The sequence below is a fragment of the Equus przewalskii genome, chromosome X (genome assembly GCF_037783145.1).
Source record: "Equus przewalskii isolate Varuska chromosome X, EquPr2, whole genome shotgun sequence".
In the NCBI taxonomy this organism is placed as follows: Eukaryota; Metazoa; Chordata; class Mammalia; order Perissodactyla; family Equidae; genus Equus; species Equus przewalskii.
In genome coordinates, this window is record NC_091863.1 from 50,860,994 (window position 1) to 50,888,083 (window position 27,090).

The window sequence follows — 27,090 nt, forward strand, 5'->3', positions numbered from 1 at the left end:
GCATGCATTCTGAGCCTTCTGCCTTCAGCAATGATGGCAGCACGCAGCGTGGGTTTGGGGGAGGAGGGGCACTTTCTCTCGTGTGCCAACATGGATTCTGATCAGCTGTCACTCTCTGCTTTCCTGGGGCCCTGGCTTGATGGGGCCCTCACACATGGAAGCTTTTCCCCGTTAGCGGGTTTCTGCTGCACTGGCAGTGGGAGTCCTGGACGATCCCTTGGACACGCCGCCCCTCCCCTGCTCCTTCCCTCAACCGCGGCAGGGATCCCAGTCTCTAGGGGAGGGAGCAAAGTCCTCTCTTACCCTGTTCCAGCTCCTCCAAGGGGGGGGGGGCTCCAGCCTCTCTGCCCTCCATCGTTTTGGTCCTGTGGGTCTCTGACTATCTCTGTATTATTTGAGTTATTGTTTGAAATTCAGTTGTTCCAGGTTTTGGTTGTAGTTTGGAGGGGAGAGAGTCCCTGGTCAGCTCACTCCACCATTTAGCTGACATCATCCCTTTAGCACAGAATGATACTTTGAGGGGTGCCGCACTTGACACAGCACCCCTCTTGGTGCCCAGCAGGGACTCCCAAAGAGAGAGTTGAGTGCTGAGAGGCGGGGGGAAGGGGGGAGTGGGGCGACAAAAGAGGGATCCCTCTCAACTTAATAGTACTTTCTTTAGTACTTTTCCATCCATGTTCATGAGAGATTGGTCTATAGTTTTGGGATTTTTTTGTAATGTCCTTCCTGCTTTGTTTTCTTTGTTAATCCCACAGCACAAATAATTAAGCCAATGAATCATGTCCAAGGAAAGATTGCCCCATTCCTTGGGATGTTAGATAGACCTTACTTGATAGTCATCCTTGTGTACTCATATTTGCTGCCTCAGGCTCAGCAACTTGACCAGGAGAAGGCCTTTCTTTTTTTGTTGGTTACTCCCTCTCCCCATCTTTTATTAGGCTGGTTGTGATGCTAAGCCCTGATGGAATCTCCTTGGTAGGTATACTCCTTAGTGGAAGTGAAGGGAGTATGAAAGAACTAATGTTTTTGGTCTTCTTGTCTTCTGTGTAGGGGAGCTCATCTTCTTTTTGTAGGCAGGATTCAGGCTAGCTCAGTTTATCCCTTGTGAATGGTCCCACCCACCCTGCCTTTGCAGCCGCCAGGGGTCCTTTCCTCAGGTTCCAGCCAGGTAGTCCAAGGTAAATGGTTTCTCTGACCCCATTTCATAAAAAGGGAGCTTGGTCTACGAGTAGGATAGACAGATTCAGTTCCCTTTTGATGTATCACACCTATCTTGGGACAAGCAAGAAACCTGAGGCTTCCGTTTACTCTCCTTCCACCTAGGTGTCTCTTAGGGCTAATGGAGTTGTCTCTTAAGACTAACAAAATTCCTCTCTTGGAGAGATTTGCTGATCTTGGATTTTTCTCTGCTCAAGTAGGCCAGAACACCTTTTATCCCAATTGGAAGGCTTGATTCCAGACAAGCCTATTTCACAGATTGAAAAACATGGGAGGGCTATGTAATGTAGTTTAGGAGGCTAGATAGGTAGAGCAAAAGGAGACTGACTTGACTGAAGACAGATCACAGACATTTCAGTGACTTGTTAAGTGCACACTGCCATACTGGCTGGTGGGTCCAGGATCTAATTTATAGTGTGGACATTCAGCAGGTTTATTATGCTCAGAATTCTCTCAAAAAGGTATGAGAAATTAGGAATCACAGAGGCTTTTCCCGGCCTGCAGATCAATTATCTTTCAGATCTTTTTAGTTGGGAAGGGAACTCACATTTACTGAATACCTATTGAGCACAGTACTGTGACTCCTATTGTATACATCTATCTTTTCTATTTCTCACAATAACTCTACTATATAGGTATTATTACTCCAGTTTCACAAAGGAGGAAACTGAGGCCTGAGGGCATGACGTGAATTACCAAAGGCCATATAGTTAGGAAATGGGATACTGATTTGATTGCAGATGTATGGGGGTTTCAAACCTGTCCTGTATTGGAGCAGAATTCTTTTGATTAAAAGTGACAGAAATCCAACTCAGTCTAACTTAGGCACAAACCAACTAACCAATAGAGGTATTTATTGGTTTTCTTCTAGGAACAAATTATTGGGATAATCCATAAAGAAGTACTAGGATGACTCAAGAATTAAAAGAAGACCTGCAGGAACCAAGACTTTGGTGATTAGAACCGAAGACATAAAGCTGCTAGGGTTCTCTTTTACTCTGCTTCTCTCAACTTTGCTTCTCTGTGCAAGTTGCTTTCATGTTCTCTTATTTCAGACAGGCTTTGTCCACCTGACAGGAAACTTGGCTCCAAAAATCTAGGCTTACCAATGTCAATGGAAAAATAGCTTCTTTTTCCTGGAATCTAAATTATCTCAGAGAAGTACTCAGATTAGCCCTGCTTAGGCTGGACCAATCACTGTTGCCAGAGGAAGTGGGATATTTTCTTTGGCCAGGCCTGGATCACATGGTCACCCAGGTTTGAGAGAATCTGTTACTAGAAGAAGAAGGTTAAGAAAGATAGGGTAAATTTAAAAAAGTAATTCCCACAGACTAACCACTACACATGCTTTTCTCACTACATTGGGGTCTAGTGCTGGGTTATGCAAACATTTTTTGTCAAAGGCCAAATAGTAAGCATTTTTAAGCTTTGTTGGCCTTATACTGTCCTTTTTGCTTCGTCCTCTTCCTATTTTTCTTCTTCTTACAACTGTTTAAACATGTGAAAACAATTTTTAGGTCATGGGCCACACCAAAACAGCCCCAGGCTAGATATGGCCTAGCTGGCCATAGTTTGCTCAGCCCCACTTGAGTGAATCTAAATAAGGATCCAAGACCAGGTCATTTTGAAACTAAGCATGCTACAATATCTTAGGATCCAGACAATTGCACATGGGAGTGTTCAAATCTGCAGCTAAATTCATTTACTGAAATGGGGTAGATGTTTTAGTGAGCAAGAGGGAACTAATATTGTAGTACTTAATTCATGTGAAATGCTAGGAGTTTTATGTAACATGATCTCATTTAGTCCTCACAACAACTTTGCAAGGTAGATACTATTTTTATACCTATCTGAGAGATGAGGAAACTGAGACTTACAGAGATGAAGCAACTTGCCCAACTTCACCCAGACAGTAAGTGAGACAGCTAGGATTCAAACATAAGTCTCTCTGGCTACCAAATGCAGCAGTGGTGAGGATTAAGTCCAGCAGGCACAGCAACAGTGTGGATACCTCTGTTGGGGTAGTGGGAGAATTCCTCACCACCTTTTCTTTAAGGTTCTTATGGCTGGTCAAATAATTAAAAAGGCAGGTTAGCAGGAGAAAATCAAACAAAGTTTAATAGTGTGTATACATGGGAGAAACTCAGGGGAAACTGAGTAACTCAGCCAACTGGCTGAGGCTGCCTATTTAAGTATCTTCAGCTACAGACAAGGAGAACGTTTGGGGTAGTGATTTGGGACTTCACAGGGGAGGAAGGCAACCCACATGGAAATAGAAAAGCAAATGCTTAGTAAATAGAACTTTGATGAGAGTGGGCTTAGCAAGGGTCCGCCCAGTCTACCAGAACACAAAGTTATCTATGGGGACAGGCCTTTATTTTAAATTTCTTTTAGGCAGTTAGCAGAGGAAAGGTTGAATGTTCTTGCTGAGTATGAGCCTTTATTATCTTCAGTTCAAAATAATCTGCATACCAGAGTGACATATCTTGGGGCAGCCTGCTCTGGACCCCATCAGCTCTCTAGGTTCACAAAACAAAAGTAGTCATAATTATTTTCTGGGTATCACTTCTGTTTCAATGGAGTCACCTGGTATTTTTACGGTTTCTTATTTTACACTATCCTTTAATAACCACCAAAGGAGTACAATTTTACTAAGCAATATTAGTCAAAGGAGGTAATTTTAATATATATGAAAAGTTGTTTACTTCAATGTTATCAGCATTTTATGTCTTTAAGCTCCTGTACTTCTGTACTACAGTTACACGAGGGTAAGAAGAATTAACCCAAAGTAGATTTTAAAGCAACAGAATATTGTTTTGATGTGGGTATATAGCCAGGTAGACCTCATCCCTCTGTTTCTCTGTTCCCCAATACAATTGAGAGCTTGAAGCAGATGGCAGATTGACGTTACATTTTCAGGAGTGTCTTCTTTTGACAATGATAAATTCGTAGGTTTTGAAGTGCATCCTTCCAAAAGTAAACTAGCACATATTCTCTCAAGACATCTGACTTTGAGTTTTTTGCTTTACCTTCTGAGTTCTGGCTGGGACCACAGAATAAAGAAAATGAAAGAGACGTTTATTTATTGTGCACCTACTAGGTGCCAGGCACTGTCCTAAAACAACTCTAAGTATTATTATTATCCCATTTTAACTTTATTGGTTTGTATGTATGTGCTAAGCACATCATTATCCCCACTTATGGGGAAGCTGAGACTCAGAGAGAGGAAGCAACTTGCTCAATGTTACACAGCTTGACCAGAGCCAAGATATGAACTCAAGACTTTCAGACGCTCAAACTTTGTTCTTTTTCTACTATACTGACAAATAGAAATGGCAAGCAATAGGATATATTGGAGTATATAAGGAAGCCATTTGGTGTAAACTTAATTTGGCCTGACTTTGTTTTTTCCAAAAGGGCCTGACATAGCCATTGAGCATGCACTGTACTTCTGCTTAAGCATTTGCTATGTTCCAAAGACAAGAACAAATGGCCTTAAGATAAAGGTGCAAGTTACCCCCACATTGGCATTTCCTTAAGGATAAGCATCTTTCCCTAGGCTAGGAACTGATTTCTGTGCTCACCTGTGATCACCCAGCTGGAGACAACAGAACTGTCACCCTGCTGTGTCCACCAAGACAGCAGACATACTATCTGCTGTGTCCATCAATTGCTGTGCCAACAGAGCAGTCTCATGACTATTGTAAAAGGGACATTTTAATCATGTATGAAATGTCCTCTTTGAGGGTATATAACTACTCTGTACACCCCACTTCTTTTGTGCCCTTCTTTCCTTCAGGAAGGAAGGCCCCAGGCCCTGGTCCTCACATTTTGGCTCAGAATAAACTCACCCAAATTTTCATTTATAGATTGGTTCTGACCAATTTCATTGACCAATTTTCATTGACATTTCCATGTTACTAGTAATTATTCTCTGGTCCCTACAACTCCCAAACCAGAGCAAGAAATAGAAGTTTATATTTATGAATTTTCAACATTAGCATTTTGTCCCCTTTAGGCTTCCTAGAGTTCTTCACTTTGTGGATTTGGAGTACAGTGAGCCATGAGGCAATTTTTGGCATGTGTCATACCCTTTTTGAAGACCCACTTGTCCCCTGTGAGCACATTGCTTTACTCCCAACAGGGTCATGCATGATAATTGTTCTCAGCCCACCCTTCTACCTTATCTTGGCCCTCTTACAGTCATCATTCCTGGGCCCAGAGTATGATGTATCCCAAGGTGAGATGTGTAAAATTCTTCTCAGGAAAGTCTCAGACCCTTCCCTAGGATGTAAAGGAGTAAAAAAAATATATATTTTGAGTTATATAACACATAAAGAAAAGATGGAGAGAAGAAGGGAGAGATAGAGGGAGGGATGGAGAAAGTGAGGGTGGGAATATAAATGAGAATATATCATAACAAATAATAGTTTCCTTGATTTTCTCTCTATATAAACACTATAGTTTAGTTTTGCCTATTTTTAAATTTTATATGAATGGAATAATATGCTATGTTCTCTTTTGTGTCTTGCTTCTTTCACTCAATATTATGATTGTGAGATTCATTCAAGATATTGGGTAGCATAGTTATCCATTCATTATTGTTGCTAGCCATCATTTTCTTGTACAAATACACAAAAATATAGTATAATTTATGAATTTATATGTCCTTTTTATATATGGTCATGGTAATCATCTATCCAGGGCTCCAATATTAGTTTATGTGCTGTGGAAGTGAGTATGAGCCTTAGTTTCTTCATCAGTAAAGTGCAGATAATGGAACTAGCTAACTTATCAGTTTTTTGTGAGAATTAATTAAAACAGATATAAGTTTAGTGTGTGTAGTGCCTGGCTAGTGCTCTGCTTCTTCCACAATGAGAAACTTTAATGCATAGAACATGTGGCTTTGGAACCAGAGATACTTGGCATTGATTTCTAGTTCCATTGCCTCCTTTGCCTTTTTCAAGCCTCAGTTTGCTCATCTATAAGATGGAGATTAATAATATCCCCCAATCTCACAATAGATACAAATACTGAATTATTATGTTGCACATATGAGACTAATACAATGTCAATTATATCTCAATAAAAAATATCCTCCAACAAAGTTTTGTTGCAGGAGTCCTATTAAAAATAGTATGATACTTGACATATGGTAGGCAATTGGCAGTTATGATTTTTAGACATTCTAGGCAGTAGTGTTTAGAAACTACACCATGCCTATGGTGAGAGAATATCAATCTCCCAGCTTAGCACAGAGAAGCATCACTAAGCCTGTGTGTGTGTGTGTGTGTGTATGTGTGTATGTGTGAGAAAGGGAGAGAGAGAGAAAGAGAGGCGAGGTGAAACCAAGAGAATTAGTGAGGCTGTTTTCCTGTGGCCTAAACTAATCTTGCCTTGAAACAGGGAGGGAGGACCCTTTTGAAGTAAAGCCTGTAAAAAAAGATTCACCAAAGATGTGTGTTTTCCCTGAGTGGGGGATTCTGATGAATGAGTGATCTGAGTGAGGAAAGTGTAGTTATTGTGACATTTGTCTTACTGTAGCAACCAGACATGAACTGCACATCACTGAATTCTGGAGAGTTACCCTAGGAACCCATGTTGGCCAATTAGAAACAGTTTTGCCAGATATTATTAATTATTGCTCAAAAGTTCCCCCTTCCTGCTCAGAAAATTGACTCAACCCTGTCAGCACTTTCTCTTTGCCTTTGTGACTGACAAGGAGGGTGAGGCCTGAACTACTTTTATACCCTCCCCACCAAGTAATTTTTTTCATAGTGGGAGGAATTGTCTGTTGTGCCTCTTTCATGTCCCAGAAGCCAGAGCCTGGACCCTCTGCACTGAAATGGGTGGTCTTTAAAAAACCTCCAATCCTAAAGATAGTTCTGGCTTTTTCTCAACATTCTTTCTCTTCCATATTGCCCCAGCTCACTGTACTCCACCCTACTCTATCTCCCAGACATGAATAAAACAGCTGTTCAGAAGCTGTGATGTCGCTAAATATGACAAACTGATGGTCAAAAGGAGGCCTCAAGAAGGGTTCTGGCCATCCAGAGATTCAAGAGACTTGACTCTTTCATTAGTTTGCCTTTCATAAGCCACTCCCTTTTTCTAGGCCTCAGTTTCACCATCTGCCAAATGGAAATAATCCTTTCCCTGTTCTCATAGCATTGCTGAGGATAGCTGTAAAGAACTTCTTTAAAATGGAAGCAGGTATAACAACAAAAACAACATTTATTAAGTGACTTATTAAATATTTACTATCAACTAGGCACTCTGCTAAGCTTTTTGTATACAATATCTTTTAATGCCTCACAACAGGAGGCAAACATGATTACCATGTTAAATGTATGGAAGAAGTAACTGAGGCTCAGTGAGGTGAAGTTACTTGCCCAAAATCATATGGCTAGTAAGTGGAAGAGCTGAGTTTATAGCCAGAAACTTGGACTATGGAGTCCATGCTCCTAACCACTTGCTATACTGCCTTTTTGCTGTTATTACTACATTACTCATGCCTTTCCATCTGCTGAATTCCAGCTCAAGTCCCATACCTTCCAGGTAGCCTTGTCTAACCACTCTAGCCATTAGTAAATACTCCTTCTTCTGAGTTGTTATGTACGGTGTATGATTAATTTGATGTCTAGCCCTATTGCCTTATCACCCCTAATATATTGTTAAGTTTTTCATAGGTGTTAGACTCAGCTCCTCACATATATTGTAAGCTCACTAGAACACACCTCATCTCTCATACTTCAGTATCCCCCATAGTTTCAAGGACAAGGTAGAATAACAAACTTTTGGAAGTGGAAGGGATCGGAAAGATCTTTTAACTAGGGCTCTGCTTTCAAAAGTGGGCTGACTGTGGCAAAATAAAAAAAGAAGTAATAAAATGAAGATTATCTTCCACTCTCCTAAGGTGCATTTTTTTATTAATACAGCTCATGAGTTGTTCATTTGTTAGTGCATTCTTTCATTCATTCGTTAATTTGATCAACAATGCTATAGTATTAGGTACTACTATAAGCAGTAAATTAAAACAAGAGTCAAAACAGAGAAGAATCAAAACAAAGGCCCTGCCCTCAAGGAACTTGCAACTTAAGAGAGGAAGGTGGATATGTATGTGAGAAAAAGTATTTAAGGAAATATTCATAGGTAGAGTGGGAGAACAAAAGAAAGAGAAGTCAGTTATAATTGGGGCTGGGGGTAATGCAGTCACGAAAATCCTCCTAGAGGAGGTGAACCTGGAGCTGAATCCCGGCCACTGAGTACATGCTTATTAGAAGGCCAAGATGAGGGAGCATTTCCAGTAGAGAAAGCAGTATAAGCTGTTTGACACAGACGTGTAAAATCACTGAGGAACTTATATGCCACACTAAAGGATTTTGAATTTATCCTATAAGCATTAGGGAACCAGTAGATGACCATTCTGGCAGCAGTTTAGAGAATGGAATAAAGGGAACAAAGCTGCAGGAGGCAGGGAGAGTAATTAAAAGACCTTATAGATGAAAGAAGAACCAATTAGAGGACTATGTAGATGAAGGTCTTAACTAAGGCAGCAGCAAAGCAGATGGGGAGGGGCACAGACAGAAAATGTACTAACAGATAAAACAGAGAATAAGTAGGGTTTAGTTGTTAGTTGGACACATAAGGAGTGAGGAAAAGGGAGGCATCTAAGATTATACAAATGCAGGTTTATGTTACAGCTTGGGTAACTGGATAAATGATAGTGGCATTTACTAAGACTAAGAACACAGGATGAAGAACAAAATTTGAGGAAACAATTTTGAGGGCAAGTTTGGACATGGTAAATTTGAATTTCCTGAGGGATGTGTCCAGTAGGCAATCAGTTATATGAGACTGAAGTCAGGAGAAAATGCTGGGCTGTCAATTTTGAATTATTATTTTTAACATTTATAGAGTACTTATTATGTGCCCAGCAGTTCGCAACTATTATCTCATTTAATACTCACCAGGACCTTATGATTTAGGAAGCATAATAGTTCTCTTTATACTAATGAGGAAACCAAAGCTTAGAAGAGTTTAAGTAATTCACACAACTAGTAAGTGGCAGAGCCAGGCTTTAACCCCAGGTGAATATGGCTTTAGTGCCTGCATTTTAATCACTGCTATAAATGAAGTATTGGCAATCTATGGGATTGTCCAAGGTACACATACAGACTGAGAAAAGAGGAAGGCCAATGAGTGAAGTCTCTAGGCACAACAATCTATTCGGCATATGAAAAAGAATATCCTTCCTACAGAGGATACTGAGAAGTAATCATCAGAGAGGCAGGAGGAGAAGCACGCATAAGAGGTATGGCAGAAGCCAAGGGAGTATAGAATTGCATGAGGAAGAATGTGGACAAAAGAGTCAAAGGCTATGCGGAGGGAGTCAAGTAAACAAGACTGCTGCAAAGAGACCTCTGGATCCAGCAATAAGGAGGTTATTGATGATCCCTACCAGATCACTCTTAGAGGAATGGCGAGAGTGGGAGCTGGATGTAGTGAGTTGTTGAGGGAGGAAATGCAAAGATTGGAGTGAGACTTCTTCGCTGAGTGTTTACCAGTGAAGGGAAGGGGAGAGACAGAGTGACATTTTAAGAGAGATTCAGGGTAGAGAGATATTTCTTCCAACTGAGAAGAGGTGATGAGGTGGAGTGGGATAAATGGTTTGAGGAGTGGGTGAAGATATAGAATACCTGATGTGGGGAAAGGGGAACGCGGACTGACCAGGCACACATTAAAATGACTGCCAAGTGTAGCACTGAAAATCCGGTTGAGGATGGAGTGCCTGGATTTGTAGGTGCTCTGATGTGATTGCTGCAATGGCATCTGTAGCTTCACAGCGATATTATGAGAAGAGAGCCCACAGCAAGGGTTCTCAAACTTTTCCCATCCCGACAATTTGATGGGTGTGACATGAACAATTTCTGAGCACTTACCATTTCCCAGGCACTGTTATAAATTCTTTACATATGTTCATTCATATAATTCTTGCAACACCTTTAGACTTTACAAGTCTATTTTAATTCTCATTTTACAAATAAAGAAACTGAAATGCAGAGATTAGCTACACTGCTAGCGAACTAAGGAGACTGATTCAAATGTATGTGGTCTGAATATGAGTTCATGCTTGTAATCACAACACTATAACTGTGGCTGTGATTATCAGCGCAGACTGGAGTGGGTGTGGAACAGAATCTCTGGGAATGAGTTATACTGATTTTGAACATTCCTCCTTCAACACACCCTACCCCCTGGCTCCACCGTCCTGGATATTTTGAGGTGACCCCTTCTTGAGAATCATTTTTTAAAGTGGGTGTGGGCAAAATACAAAGGGACTATGACATTAAAGTTATGGTTAATATGATGTATTGTTGGGTCTAGGCTGCATAGGGAAAGAGGTAGAACCACGCAGGCTTAATGGACTAGAAATAAATACTAGGATAATCAGACTAGTGGTGATAAAGAGGAAGAAAATACATTGAGTAGGAACAAAGGAGAAAGCTGGAAGGATAGAAGATTGTAATCCTAGTAAGACAACATTATTTAAGATTCTGTAAGTGTATCAATTCCAGGTGATGACAAGGTGCAAGATGAGTCAAGATGATACTGGTTTTTTTTAGTAGCCATATCACACTACTTGTTCATACCAAGCTTTCCAACAACTAAAACTCCTAAGTCAAAGTTTTCACACAGATACTGGGCTATGTCATGCTTCTTTCAGCCTAAACTTGGATAATTACATTTTTGGCTTCAGATGAAGAACTTTACATTATAATCATTATTACATTTGTCTTAATTAGATCAACCTGTGGAAATACTTTTTGGATCCTCCCTTTGTCATCAAACTTATTTGCTCCCCCTTCCAGCTTCATAACATGCCCGCATTGGACAAACACACCTTCCAGATCTGCCTCCAAATAAGAATTAAAGAAACATTGGCAAGTTAATTAAAGAACAAGCTCTCAGTAACTTTCATGTGCAAAGCTCTCTACTAAATGGTACTGAAGTGTATAAAACAAAGAAATATTCAATCCACTAATTAACAAATGTTGTGATAAGCTTCATTCTGGGGGAAATGCCAAGAGATGAGGCATTAACATTTATTGAGTGCCAACTAAGCACTAGGAAGTAAACTAGGCAGGTTGCCTATGCCAGCTCATTTTTTGTCACAATAACTACATGTGATATCTATGAAAACTAAAGCTCACAAAGGATTAAACATTTTAAAGTCACAAAGAGACCTAAGGCGGTGCAGGGACTTGGAACAAGTTCTTTCTGGCACTAAAGTCTATCTTCTTTCCATTACAGCACAGGAGGGAAGATAAAGTCCCTGCACTTGGGCAGCTCACAGCCTAGTTGGAAAGATAATTATTCTCTAATTATTTCATACGCAAATATTAGGGGATGAATTGTCTCTGCCCCATGGGAAGTTACACCCATCTTTGCCAAACTAGAAATCAAGTGTAATGATTAAAAACATTGATTATGGTGTCAGACAGCACGGGATTCATCCATCAGATATAAGTTAAATACTTGCTATGTATTAGGAACAATACGTGGATGTGAACAAATATATGAAATCCCTGCTTTAATGCGGCTTACAGTCTGACAGGAGAGAAAGGCAATAAATAAGTCAACAAATTAAGACACTTTCAGGAATGATATCAACTACAGAAATAAATAAAGCAGTGTCAGGAGAAAAAGAATGATAGGGGTATGTGAATATGCATGTTATTTTAGCTAAGATGATCAAAGAAAGCTTCAAAGTGACATTTGAATAGAGATTTGAATGATGTGAAGAAGTCAGCCATAAGACTAAATCTGGAGGAATAGATTTCCTGGCAGAAGGAATAACAAGTGCACAGATCATGAGGTGGGAACGCATTTGACCTGTCTGAAGAACAGCAAGAAAGCCAATGACCTGAAGCAGGATGAAGGGAGGAAGGAGTTATACTAGTGATATTTGTGATGTAGGCAAGAGTTTATTTTTCCTCTTCTGTAAAATGGAGATAGTAACAGTACTTATAAGGGCTAGAACAAGGAATGAATGAGATCATACATATAAAGAGCATTATACAAGTCTGGCACATGGTAAGTGCTCAAAAACTGATGCATGCCATCATTTCTACTATTAGGCTGACCATGCCTAGTTTTGCCACATAAATGGCAAGGTTTGAATTAGAGGCATGACTCAGGACAGAAGACTCTTTTGCGAAGCAGGCAGAGACCAGAGCATTAGCAGAGATAAGGCAGCCTGAAATGGGAAGTAAGATCTCCATCCTTCACTGGCACAAACAGACTAGAGTGCTGTCACATAGTGACACATATTTACTATGAGGGAGAAAAACTCCAACATTGGCAACAGGGCTGAAGACGACTACATCATGATGGTTCACAGTGGGAAGTGCACTGGCATGAGAGTTAGGAGTCTCTGTCTTCTCATCTGTTAAATAGGAATAATAACTACCTCATAGAATTGATAAGATTAATGAAAGCACCTAGTGAACAGCTGACATGTAAGATGGGGAGAAAACACTTTTTTCTTTTCTTCTTGCTTCCTCCCATCCTCAGGATAAAAAACAAAGGCCAGTTGTCTACCGTTAAGAACTAGGGTGCACGAAGAGGCATCTTGGGCTACAAAACTGTGTTGTCCATCCTAAATACATCTCACAGATGCAAGTCACAATTGCTAGACGACATTCAGGACAATTGCTTGAGATCTCCTCTGTTCTCATCCTCATTTGTTTGTTAAATTCATGGCTCTCTACTCTGACTCCAGGCCACTGGCTCTGATCCTACCAGAATGCATAATTCTTTCATACTTTCTCCTTCCTGCATTTGGGCCCCTGACTTGCCTACATTTTGGTTTCCATGCCTCTCTGGTCCTTAGTACCTCCTTATTGTTTAGCTGGAAGATGAGAATTTCCTGACCCTGAAAAATACACCCTCACTCTTCCTTCCATGCTAAGGCAGGGAAGGAAGGGAATGGAATGTGGACATCTGTCTATACAGAGTCCCCACAATCAGAACAGGGCCACCTTGTCATTACCTGAATGTTCATTGTCCCTGGATCCATCTAATACGGAAGGTGACTCAATACTAAGCCTCCCTACCTCACCCCCCACCACACACAGAGATTCAATTTTTTAAAATTTTCTTACTTAGGTAGGCAAGGAGGGGTAAGGGAAGAGACTTCTTTGGTACTGCTTGTCCCAAGCCAGAATTAGTCAGCACCACAGGGCAAAGATGAGCCTAAATGTGGAGAAATAAGTAGGGCTAGCTACCACTAAAGTCAAGAGAGCAGAGCCAGGATGAATGATGAAAGAGGATATACATAACTTTAACTACTTTCTGGAGTGATGTAAGGCACATATGATAAGTAATCAGAAAGTATTTTGAGTTAGGGTATTCAGTTTGTGTCTGACTACTGGCTGAACCACCTCTTGCCTTTCAGGCCACAGGTAATTGACCTTGGCTTGAAACTGCTGGAAAAAGAAGTTAACCAGCTGGGTCACTGGTGCCTGGGAATGTATTTTGACACAAACCAGAATATTCAAGAAAAGATCATCAACCACATCATTCTGAGTGGACTGCAATTTTCAGTTTGACAGCTTTATGCAAACAGTAACCAGTGGATTCTGGGCTCCAACAAACAGATCCCCAGTCCATCATAAAACTTCATGGAAACTACAGCATGCTGAGACTGAATAAGGAAAAGATTTTCTGTGAACACATTTGTTTTATTTCTCTGTACCCCACTTAGGCTTTTTGTTTATGTATAGGGTTGATGTGTGTAACTGTGGCTTGCTAAGATTGTTGAAACTGTTTATAAGCAATGTTCACTTTGATATGAAATTATATCAATATGACGACAAAGGGTCTACCGTATGTCATCTTGTAAAGAGAGGCAGGACTAGAAGTGCAGGAAATGATGGAATGAACTGCATCCTTAGAAAAGAGGGTGAATGGGATTGTAAATCATCAGTTTTAAATTCCATTAAGAAGGGAGAACTGATTGAAGCTCAGGACATTTTGGAAGTTAGCCAGCAGGTTTTGGGGGCTTATGTATAACCTAAGCTGTCTGCCAACTTTAAAGAGCAACCACTCCTGGTAGAACCCTACTAGCTGACAATCAAGGCAATGTAAAATGTTATCCCTTTGCTCTTGTACTCTTCCTGCCAGAAAAGACCCAGGGCCCTTTGAAGAGAAGATACTCACTTTCCCAGGTCTGAGAAGAGACTATATTTCAGGCATCTCACTGTTGTTACAAGGCAATGGTGCTGATACTCATTTTCTGGAAGGCAATTTTGTCATATATAATCAAAAATTTTAGAAACACTCATGGGCTTTGATCTAGTAATACCCATTCTAAGAATCCATAAAAAAGCTATAGATGTATGTTTATGCATAAAGATGCTTATTACAGTGGTAAGGTTTATAGTAGTAACACATTGCAAACAACCTTTATGTATAATAATAGGAAAGGGTATAAATAAATCATGGTGTGATGCAACTAGTAAAATGATATTTACATGGAGCTTTAAAAGTAAGATTAGAGGGGTTGGCCTCATGGCCATGTATGCTCCACTTTGGCAGCCCAGGTTTGCGGGTTTGGAGACCAAGCACAGACCTACACCATTCATCAGCCATGCTGTGGCAGTGGCCCACATACAAAATAGAGGGAGATTGGCACAGGTGTTACCTCAGGGGAAATCTTCCTCACCAAAAAAAGTAAGATTAGATTATGTTTGTCATATAAAGTTATGGAAAAATTAAAAAAATATATTTATAGTATGAACATAACTATGTAAACACATTTATGTATAGAAAATAGATTAGCAAGTAATGCACCTAAATATTACTGATAACTATCATTGTTTAGTAGGATTATGAATGATTTTTATTTCCTCCTTTAATTTTTGTATTTTTCAAATTTTCTACAGTGAGCATATATGGATGTTATAATCAGGAGAAATAAGATGTCTATGTGAGTTTTAATAAAAACAATGGTTCCTTGGAAGTTTTCTTTTTTAAATTTGGATGTGTTGGGATGGAAAAAGGAATTCCTGGGAAAAAGAGTCTGAAGTGGAACTAGTCAGTGGCTCTGCAATCTCTCCCTATGAATCGAGAACCAGGTCCTCTAGAGGAACATACAATGACCTGAAAACACTGGTATAAGTTATATATACTGGTATACATACCACTTCAGCTTCTCCCAAGTTCTTTGTGAAGTTTGAAGAAGACAACATTCAATTCATTGGTCATCTAATCTAGCTAATCATAAACATGCATTAGAAGATTCCTGTCATTAGAATGAAACTCAGGTGTCTTGCCTGGGATTAAATGACTTGGTGGTCTTGAGCAGCGTGAGAGATTGAGTTTTCTCATATGTCCAAGACCAGAGCCTAATATCTGTAGCCTAAAGAGACCAAATTCTGTGATTCATTATCAGAGTGAATGAACTGGAAAACTGCTTTATCCTGATCCTGTATTACAGTTAGTCAAAGACTCAGTTATCTCTGTGTTATGACCAGGATGACCACTTCCTCAGGTCCTTCTGGCCAATCAGCCCATGCTTGGGTGAAACAAATTGGCCAGCTTGTGGGGAAAATCTTTTCCAGTTCAATCCACTGGCTCTGCAGTCCATGGCTTTCTGGAATTGAGTCCTGTGGTTATTGCTCAAAGATCAAGGTGAAAGATTACCACTGACTGTGTAAGCCTTTGTAGATTCTTGGCCTTAAGATAATTTTATTGACTAGACTCTGATCACCTGGATCTAAAGTGGATCCAAAAACAACAAAGATTAATAATGGTCAGATGATCATCCCCTGACAGCTGAAGCTGTTAACAAATGACTCTCTTCCCTTAAGATATGCGTGGAAAAACATGTGAAGATGTTCACTTTTAAATCACACACTTGGAATGGGAAGAGAAGGGAAAGCTCTTTTTTCAAAAACAGAAAAATACACTAACAAATATAGAAGAAAGGATAGAATTAGAAAATCACCACTTTATAACCAGCACAGTACTAACTGATTCAGGCAAGAATCATCAATGTCTACTAAAACCATTGGGTGAGAGAGTAATGAGAAAAAGGATAGTCACAGAACCTTAAAGTATCATCCACAGATTATTTACTAATTACAAATGAGGGGACAGTGGAGACATCTGGAAGATGCAAACATAGGTAGAATTCTAAGATGATCTTCAATGACCCTTGCCTTATTTAATCCCTTTTCCTTGAGTGTGGGCAGAACCTGTGAATATGAGGTAGAATTAAGTTACTAGTATAATCTCATGATTATATTATGCTATATGGCTATATGGATTTGGCAGATGTAACTAAGGTCCAAAATCAGTCGACAATGAGTTAATCAAAAGGTGGGCCTAACCTAATTAGATGAGCCATTTAAAAGCAGCAAGTGTTTTCCTCTGATCTTGGAGGAAGAAAACAAACACCTATGTTGTGAACTCCCTACAGAGAGGGGTGGCCTCAAGGAGTTGGGAGCAGTCCCTGGAAGACAACTAGCAAGAAAGCAAGGACCTAAGTCATACAACTGCGAGGAACTGAATTCTGCCAACAACCTGAAAAAGCTTGGAAAAAGACCTTGAGACCCAGTTAAGAACTGCAGCCTCAGTAGACACCTTGACTGTAGCCTTATGAGATGTGAACAGAGGATCCAGTTAGTCTGTATCTGGACTTCGACCTGTGGAAACTGCAAAATAATAAATCTGTGTTGGTTTAAGATCCTAAATTTATGGTAATTTTAATGCAGAAAGAGAGAATGATTACAACAACAATCAAATGGTCAAACTTAAAATCACCATAATATGCCTCCTGATGTGATATACTGTGAAAAATATATCACATATGCAGTATTTCTGCCAAAAATGTTTAGCCAAAAGTAATCAGTAGAAGACAATCAGAAAAATCCCAGTTGCAGTGCATTTTGTCAAATAACTGGTCTGGATTCTTCAAAAATGTCAGTGTTAGAAAAGACAGAAAAGTCTGGGAAACTTTTGATTAAAGAAGACTAAAGAGATATGACAACTAAATGCAATAGATGACATTTGACTGCATCCTGGATCAGGGAAAAAGAAGTATAATGAAAATTTCTGGAACAGAGGAAATTTGAATATGGATAATAATATTATATCAATGTTAAACTTCCAAAGTATGATAATTGTATTACTGATATGTAGTAGAATGTCCATATTCTTAGGATACACAGCCTGAAGTATTTAGTAAATGCAGGTGAAGAATTCATGATATCTGTAACTAACTCTGACCTACCTTCCAGTCTTATGAGCCTCTATACTGTTTTCAATAAGTGAGAGACAGAGAAGGTGCCAGCATACCGATGCTGGGACCAGGCCATTCTGCTGATGTTTTGGATATATAATTGAGTCAGTCTCAGTAGATTATTTTTTACCTGCTCATATTGTAACCCAAGTCATGGGCATTTCAAGAGTTCATTCATGGAATGAAGGTGCCATAGCTTCATCCGTCCCTCTTCTTTGTCTACCAAGGTCTTTGTCTTGTTTGTAATAAAGGAAATAAGAAATCTAACCTTGGCTAAAGTGCTTGGAACATAGGGGCCTGGAGGCAGAAAAGAGCAGGGAGTGTCAAGAAATGAGATTTATAAGGTAGGACAGAGCCATATATCACAGAAGTTCTTGTATATCAAATTGAGAAATTTTGACTTTATTCTATAGGCCATTCTCCTCAAATTAGGGCATAAGGTTTCCCAGTATGTATGGCAATGTTGTTAGGGAATATTTTATTTTTACCTAGCACATCCCTTCAAAATAATACTAATATTCAATAAAAATTTTAAAAGCTATTTTAATATTTTATAGTATACAAGGATATATTATAGATTAGAATAAAACTTTACATTAATTTTTATGACAATGCACAAGATTTCAAAGAAATCTAATCCCTCCAAGCTGTCCACTTCAGGTCATACTACTATGCCTCTAGGGATAAGAGTTCACAGTACTTTGCCATTAGAGGTATTATTGTAGAAGTGTATGAAAATCACTTTGTAAAAAACAGAGGGCCATGGAAAAGTTTTAAGCAAGTGAGTGACATGACAAAACAAACATTTGGAAGATGATGTGGAAGTAGAAGAGACTAGAAACCAATTAAGATGTTATTTCAATTGTCCAGACAAGAGAAAAGTGGAGCTCACCTCTAAGATAGTGTGGATGGACATCACAGATACCACACATACCTGAATATAAGGTGACTTCTGAATATAAGCAATATCTCATTCTCCTCATGGGAAGGTTCCTCCCAAATGTTTTTGACTAATATGAATAAGTATAAATTGTTAGAGATGAATTAATCAAATATATTTTCCCATTTAATATAATTACATATGTATCTTTTGAATTACATATTCTCTGATCTAAATAGAATCCATGGGCAAAATGAATCAATTAATGTATTAATGAAAGGACAGCAGGTATCTTGTATGGGATGGGGAGGAAGAGTCTAGATTCTGGCTTGGATCAGAAGGTGATCAATCAGAATCATAATGTTACCAATCACTTAGGAGGGAAAAATAGGGAATCTGTCTTGTTTGGGAAAGTAGGGGGTGAGGTTGTGGATATAATAAGTTTTAAACATATTGAGTTTGAATTGCCTGGGGGAAACATTAAGTGGAAATGTTCAGTAGGTAGTTGGTGGCAATATAGGTGATGAACTTAGGAGGCAGATAGAAATGTAGTATTTATTGATGAGTAGCCATGGAGATGGCTGAGATCACTGAAGGAGTTTGCCATGTGAGAAGAGGGAGGAGCCAGGCCAGAACCCTGGAGAATCTCAGCTCTGAGCAGGGGAAGGGGTGAAAGAAAGGAGCCAGTGAAGTAGCCTGGGAAAGGAGAGTTCAGAGAGACAACACAGAAGCAGAAGAATGAGAGATTTTACAATGAGGCAATTGATCACAGTGATCTTGAGAAAAAATGTTTCAGAATGCAATCAGGAGTGAAATCAGCTCACCCTCACCTAACCATGTAGAATGGGAGTGGAAAAAGGGTGATTCCCTGGGGGAAAATATGGATTCTATTATCAGAAGGAGGAACAGATGCAGGATAGGCAAAAAAAAACCCCACACAAATGTCCCCATTTTATGGAAGAGGAAAATGAGTAAATTGTCTCAAAAACACGGTAGAGAAGAACACTTAGGGGCACAGGTTACACAGTCTGACAAAACTGCAGCTGATCCCTCATTATCTACTTCCTGGTAGTGTAACATTGAGCAAGTTCCTTAGCCTCCTTAATACTCAGTTGATCATCTATAAAATGAAGGTAATTATAAAACCTATTTCATATGTTTGATGTAGGAATTAAATGGGAGTAATGCAGAAAATCACTTGGCACAGTGCTGAGAACATAATAAGCACTCAAGAATAATAGCTTTTACTATTTTCTGTGGTCACAGAGCTAGTATGGGGCAGAATACTGCAATGAGCTACAGCAAAATAGAATGTGGATAGACACATGCCCTTTTATCATTCCTATGTATTTACTTTTTGAGAAGAGTAAACCTGAGAGAGTATGATTGCATGCATGGAGAAAGGTTCTCCGGTCATCAGTGCATGTTTGGAGACCTAGTGCTATTGTCTAGGGGGGAAATTAGCATCTATTGGCAGTTCTCACTGACCTCATAGTCTTCAAAATCTCTGTTCCAGAGGTTTGTGACCTCACCTGTCACTGGCTGTATTCTTTCTATGACTCTCCTTTCAAATAATTTATATCCAGATATATCAGGATATAAATTATCAGAACCACCAAGGACCCAAGAATTCAGCCACCCTAACGCTGGGATCTAAAAAGTTAACCGAGGGGAAAAAAAATATGCTCTTCTTATAGTTCTATAGTCATACAGATCTAGGTTCAAACTTTGGCTCTGCCATTTCATAGAATTGTGAAGTTGAACATACTTCTGAGAGTATCAGTGTTTCTCCATGTGTAATGGGATAACAACTCCTGCCTCACAAGGTTATTCTAAAGATGGGATGATATAAACATGTACAAAGTAGCTAGTTCATTGCCTGCACAGAAAGTGCTCAGTAAGTAGAATTTTTCATCTCTACTACCAGAAATCATTGGCCATCTCCTGAGAGAACTATGTTTGTTGACTTTCTTACAGTTCTACCTTTACTTCACATCCCCACAGCCTCTCTTGGTTTTAGAAGATATACTCATCAAGATTACTCACCTGTTCCAGCCCACCAAATGCCAATTAAACTTTGACTCTTTTTGGAATAGACCTCTGGCTCCACATCCCCTGGACCAGATATCCTCAGACACTGAAACTCCCAGATCTTTCATTATGCATTTGCATGCATATATATGCACTTGTGGAAATTGTGTAAATATGTGGGAGGTTATTTATTTTTACATAAATGGCAGTATTCTGAAGATATTGCTCTTCCAATTTTAAATCTTTTACCTCCTTACAATGTCTTAGAACGCTTTCCATAGTACACGTTATTTTTATATTTCACTTAGGACCCAGAGTATGAATGTACTACAGTTTGACCATTTTCCTATATGGACTTTTAGATTTTCTCCAATTTTTCACTGTTACAAACAGTGTAACAGTGAAAGAACATTCAAGTACATGTCTCCTTGTGCATATTTTTGAGTTATTCTCTAGGGCAGTTGTTAAGAACTGAAACTATTTTATCACAGAGACCATTATTCAAAATGTTAACATAACAGTATCTGTGTCTTTTTTTATTTTTTGAACATACTTGCCAAAAGTTTGTCTATTTTATTGGTCTATTAAAAAAACAATTTTCAGTTTTATTGACAAACTCCATGGCTTGTTGTATGTTTTATATTTCATTAATTTCTTGCAAATATATGAATTCCTTCCTTCTTCTTTCTTCTCTTTCAATTTTCAACATTCCATGCTATGTATGGTGAAAGGTCCCTGTTCCAAACTCTGGGTCCAACAGAATCCCTCCACCACAGGCAGCAGGATTCAAATGAAAGCTACAACAGTTTAGTAGTACTAGCAGGATTTTAGTGGTTGAGTTATATACTCAATTCTTGGAGAACTAGACATTTTCCAGCATAATGCATCGCTCATGAATAAGCAGGAGGTGGTTCCGGAGAGTCAAGGACAAACACTATTTGGCAGAGATTCATGACTGTAAGGGTCCATTCCCCATAACAGCTAGGATTTGAGTCAGTGGAGCCTGTAGACCCAGAAATTTCCCATACTATAGGTTCTATGGTGGAAAACTATGTAGTTAAGAGAAAAGGAAAAGTTTCAAGGGGCTGTAGGTCATGAAGCAGGCAATATATACATTGTAAACTCGCTATTTCTTCTCTTTGGGTCTCTTTTATATCTGTTAAATGAGTCACTTCCTTCTATTCTCAAGTAGAAGTAAGTTTATAAGCTCCTAAGGGAAGGAATCACGTCTGTCTTGATTATCACTTATTTCTAGTACTTTGCGTGGCATGTAATAGGTTTTCAATAATTATCTACTTAATAAATGAATGAAAGAAGTTCTCTAAGTCTGTGAGATACTTGTTGTGTTGATAAATCACAGTATGCTTATGGAGGAAAAGTATTGGCCTTTACATTTCCTATAAAACCTAGCACTGTGCCGGGTACGTCATAGGACCTTAATATATTTGTTGGCTGGATGAATGAATGAGTGTATTAATGATAGATTCAGGACTATAGCTTGGATTTCTCAATTCCAGTGCTTCAATGACAATATACTTTGGGGAATTTTCCCCCATCTCACACACACACACACACACACACACACACACACACACAATGTAATACCATCCTCTGTGGTAATTTTGGATACAATCTCCCATGGAATATAAATTGAGGAAACAGCACAGGGTATTTAATTTGGACACTTGATACTCCCCATGAACATCATTACATTTGGACTACAATAGAAATGGCAATAAAAATAAATAAATACACACTGAAAGGGAAATGTGGCCTTCTGAGGCCTTTGCCTCTCCAATTGAGATCGAGAGTATTTGGAAGTTGGGGATGCTTGAATGGGGGAAATTTAGGACGAATAAGAGAAAGTGGTACTTGAACCAGCAGGACATAAATTCAGGTCCTCATTCTCTCAGCAAGCTGGACAGGTGATGAATATCAGTCGATTCAAGAAGAATCGTGATAAACCGCAGGATGATAATAGTTTCACAAGCCCTTAGGGATGAAGAGATGTGGAGTACTACAAAGCATTGGAGGTGGCACCTGTCTCTGATGGAGCAGTTAGAGAAATCATGAGGCTAATGAGAGAAAGGATGCAAAAAGGGGGAAAACACTTCAGAAGTCCTCTCTGAGAAGGGTCTGTTAAATGAAGAGTTTACCTCATTTCATTTTAATATCGATATATTTAAATTTCTCAATATTTTCCTGTATGGATTTTTGTGTTTGTGCCTTGAAAAATGAATTTTTATATTTTTTGTGTCCTTACTACGGGCTAGGCACAGTGCATGGCACTGGGAATGGATAAAGGAACAAAAAGTACAGCTAGTGCCTTCACATATTGACAGTCTAGTGGAAATGACAGACATGTCAGCAAATAATTACAACATACTAAGTTTCATATAATTATAGAAATACGTACAGAATACAGATATAGTAGAAGAAAGTAATAAACTGAGAGAGTGAGAAAAGATTTTAAAGAGGAGGTGATGGCCTGAACAGGGACAAACAGGTATACTAGGCAAGCGAGGTGAGGACAAGGCATTATAGGAAGAAGAAATAGCAGAGTCAAAAGAATAGAAACATAGAATAGCATGGTATATTCAAGGAATTGCAAAGAGCAAGAGATAGGCAGGGGTTAAGGATCTTGGATATTATCTATTGCAGGATATTACCTGCTGCAGAACTACTCAAGGGCTTCAAGCAAGGGATTTACATGGTCATATCTGGGCTTTATTTATTTTTTATAAATTTTTAATTTATCCTATTAAAGTATAATTCATGTACAATCTCATATTAGTTTCAGGTGTACATCATAGTGATTCAATATTTATATAAATTACAGAATGATCACGGTGATAAGTGTAGATACCATCTGTCACCATACAAAGTTATTACAGTGTTATTGACTTATATTCCCTATGCTGTACATTACAACCCCATGACATTTATTTTATAATTAGAAGTTTGTAGCTCTTAATCCCTTTCACCTATTTCACTTGCCCCCAAAATCCACTTCCCTCTGGCACCCACCAGTTTGTTTTCCGTATCTATGAGCCTGTTTCTGTTTTGTTTTGTCAGTTCATTTGTTTTATCTTTTAGATTCCATATACAAGTATAGTTATACAGTAATTGTCTTTCTCTGACTTATTTCACTTAGGAAAATACCCTCTAGGTCCATCCATGTCGTTGCAAATGACAAGATTTCATCTTTTTATGACTGAGTAGTATTCCATTGTATATATGTGTATGTATATATATATATTTATATACCACATCTTTTTTATCCATTCATCTGTCAATAGACACTTTAGTTGCATGCATATCTTGGCTATTGTAAATAATGCTGCAATGAACATAGGGGTGCATATATCTTTTTGAATTAGTGTTTTTGTTTCCTTCAGATAAATACGCATAAGAAGAATTGCTGGATCATGTGGTAGTTCTATTTTTAATGTTTTGAGGAACCTCCATACTGTTTTCCATAGTGACCACACCAATTTACATTCTCACCAAAAGTGCACAAGGGTGCCTTTTTCTCCACGTCCTTGTCAACACTTGCTATTTTTGTGTCTTTTTGATAATAGCTATTCTTACTTGTTTGACGTAGTATTTAGTGTGGTTTAGATTTGCATTTCCTTGATGATTAGTGATGTTGAGTATCTTTTCATGCGTCCACTGGCTGTCTGTGTGTCTTCTTTGGAAAAGTGTCTATTCAAGTCCTCCACCCATTTTTTAATCAGGTTGTTTTTCTGATATTTAGTTGTATAAGTTCTTAATAAATTTTGGATATTAGCCACTTATCAGATATATGATTTGCAAATATCTTCTTTCATTTACCTAGGTTGCCTTTTTGATGGTTTCCTTTTCTGTGCAAAAGCTTCTAAGTTTGATGAAGTTCCATTTGTTTATTTTTTCTTCTATTGCCTTTGCCTGAGGACACCAGTCCAAAAATATTACTAACACCGATGTCAAACTGCAAAGTCCCTATGTTTTCTTCTAGGAGTTTTATGGTTTCAGGTCTTACATTCAACTCTCTAATCATTTTGAATTTATTTTTGTATATGGTGCAAGATAACAGTCCACTTTCAATCTTTTGCATATAGCTGTCCAGTTTTCCCAACATCATTTATTGAAAAGACTGTCTTTTCTCCATCATATATTCTTGCTTCCTTTGTCATAGATTAATATGGTAATCTATGTGTGGGTTTGTTTCTGAGCTCTCTATTCTCTTCCATTGATCTGTGTCTGTTTTCTTGCTAGTGCCATACTGTAATGATTACTAAAACTTTGTAGTATACTTTAAGATCAGGGAGTGTGATACTTGCAGCTTTGCTGTTCATTGTCAAGATCACTTTTGCTATTTGAGGTCTTTTGTGGTGCTCTACAAATTTGGGGATTCTTTGGTCTAATTCTATGAAAAATGCCATCGGTATTTTGATATGGATTGCATTGAATCTGAAGATTGCTTTGGGTAGTATGGACATTTTACCAATATTAATTCTTCCAGTCTGTGAACATGGTAAGTTTTTGCTTTTATTTGTGTTGTATTCAATTTCTTTCATCAATGTCCTACAGTTTCCAGAGTACAGACCTCTCATCTCCTTGGTTAAATTCATCCCTAGGTGTTTTATTATTTTTGATGAAATTGTAAGTGGGATTGTTTTGTTAATTTCTACTTGTGATAGCTTGTTATTAGTGTATAGAAACCCAACCGATTTGTACACATTAATTTTGTATCCTGCCACTTTACTGAATTTATTGAACAGTTCTAATAGTTTTTTGTTGAACTCTTTAAGATTTTCTATATATAGTATCATGTCAACTGCAAATAGTGATAGTTTTACTTCTTCCTTTCCAATTTGGATGTATTTTATTTCTTTTTCTTGCCTAACTGCTGTGGCTAGGACTGCCAATTCTATCTTGAATAAAAGTGGGGATACTGAGATCTCGTCATGATGGCAGCATAAGCAGAATCTGAACTCATCTCCTCCCACGAACACAACTAGGTTGCAACTATTTTTGGAAAAATTATCCCAGATTGAAAACTGAAAGCTGGATAAAAAGAACCCCCACAACAAGGGACAGTTCTGACTAAGGTGGAAGAGGCAGAAATTCCTACAGGAGAGCAAAAAAGCCACCTTTGGGAGCAGCGAAACTTCTCAGCTCGCCAGGTGGGTGCCACCCTAAGGTATGCAGCCCTCCCTGGAGGAGTGAGGTCTGGAGCAGGGGCCGATAGTAACATAAGTATCATTCAGACTCAGCACAACTGAGATGAGAGTCTTACTGTCTCGCTTCACTGGCTATTAACTGCAGCAATGGTACCCCCAGAAAAGCTATCTGACAAAAGCCGAAAAGACCCAGGTCTTAAAGGGCCCACACACAAACTCACATGTCTCAGCAAACTAAAATCACTAGACAGAAGGCTGACAGTATTTTTGTGAAAAGAGACTCACCTGGTGGTCTCTGGGGGCATCTTGGCGAGAGAAGGGACCTCTCCAGAGACTGAGACGTTGATGGGGGCCATTGTTTTGACCTGGTCCAGGCATGCTGACACAGATCCAGGCAGATACCATTGAGCTTCTTCCCCTGGCCTGTTAGCCCAGGGGGCTGCCACACCCACTAGAATGCAGACAATTCAGTTTAGCCAGGGCAGGCAACCTGCCCTAGGGACACACACCACCCAACAGCAAGCCCTCAGGCTACTTGTAGGCCTGAATAGACTGTGTGCCTTGATCCTCTACAGACAGGCGAGTGTGTCCACCTCTGTGGGGTAGGGCCTGTGTGGGGACCAGGTGAAGTGTGGGGGCATTGGGGGAGAGGTAGGGACCTCTGCAGTGGGGCTTCAGGGTATGCTCCAGGGGGTTGGGAAGTGTGCATGGACCAGGACTGTGTTGATGGTGTGTGTGATGCTATGGGGGGTGAGTTTTATCAGCAGAAGATCTGTACTTCAAAAGTAGCCATAAAAGGGGGCTGGCCCCGTGGCCGAGTGGTTGAGTTCGCGCGCTCCGCTGCAGGCAGCCCAGTGTTTCGTTGGTTCGGATCCTGGGCGCGGACATGGCACTGCTCATCAGACCACGCTGAGGCAGCGTCCCACATACCACAACTAGAAAAACCCACAACGAAGAATATACAACTATGTACCAGGGGGCTTTGGGGAGAAAAAGGAAACAATAAAATCTTAAAAAAAAAAAAAAGTAGCCATAAAAGGATGAGCCCCACCTTCCAAAGATGGAAACAATTGAGTGAAATAAGTGTTTGTTTGTCGTCGTTTTTATCTTCCGCTTATGAGTGAGGTCATACGGTATTTGACTTTCTCCCTTTGACTTATTTCACTCAGCTTAATACAATCAAGGAACTTCCATGTTGTCACAAGTGGCTGGATTTCATCATTTCTTATGGGTGAGTAGTATTCCATTGTGTATATATATCACATCTTCTTTATCCACTTGTCCCTTGATGGGCACCTAGGTTGCTTCCAAGTCTTGGCTATTGTGAATAATGCTGCAATGAACATAGGGGTGCATGAATGTCTATGAATTTGCATTTTCAAGTTTTTTGGATAAATACCCAGCAGTGAGATAGCTGGATCATATGGTAGATCTATTCTTAATTTTCTGAGGATACTCCATACTGCTTTCCATAGTGGCTGCACCAG

At 39.3% G+C, this 27,090-nt stretch overlaps 1 protein-coding gene across 1 annotated transcript in view; it reads right to left on the reverse strand.

The window, feature by feature from the left end:
- EDA2R (ectodysplasin A2 receptor) overlaps positions 1-25,959 on the reverse strand; it is a 92,782-nt gene extending 66,823 nt beyond the window's left edge. The window contains 1 exon segment of the mRNA XM_070603362.1: positions 25,889-25,959. Within this exon segment, the coding sequence (XP_070459463.1) occupies positions 25,889-25,959 (71 nt within the window).
- Positions 25,960-27,090: the final 1,131 nt, after the last annotated feature.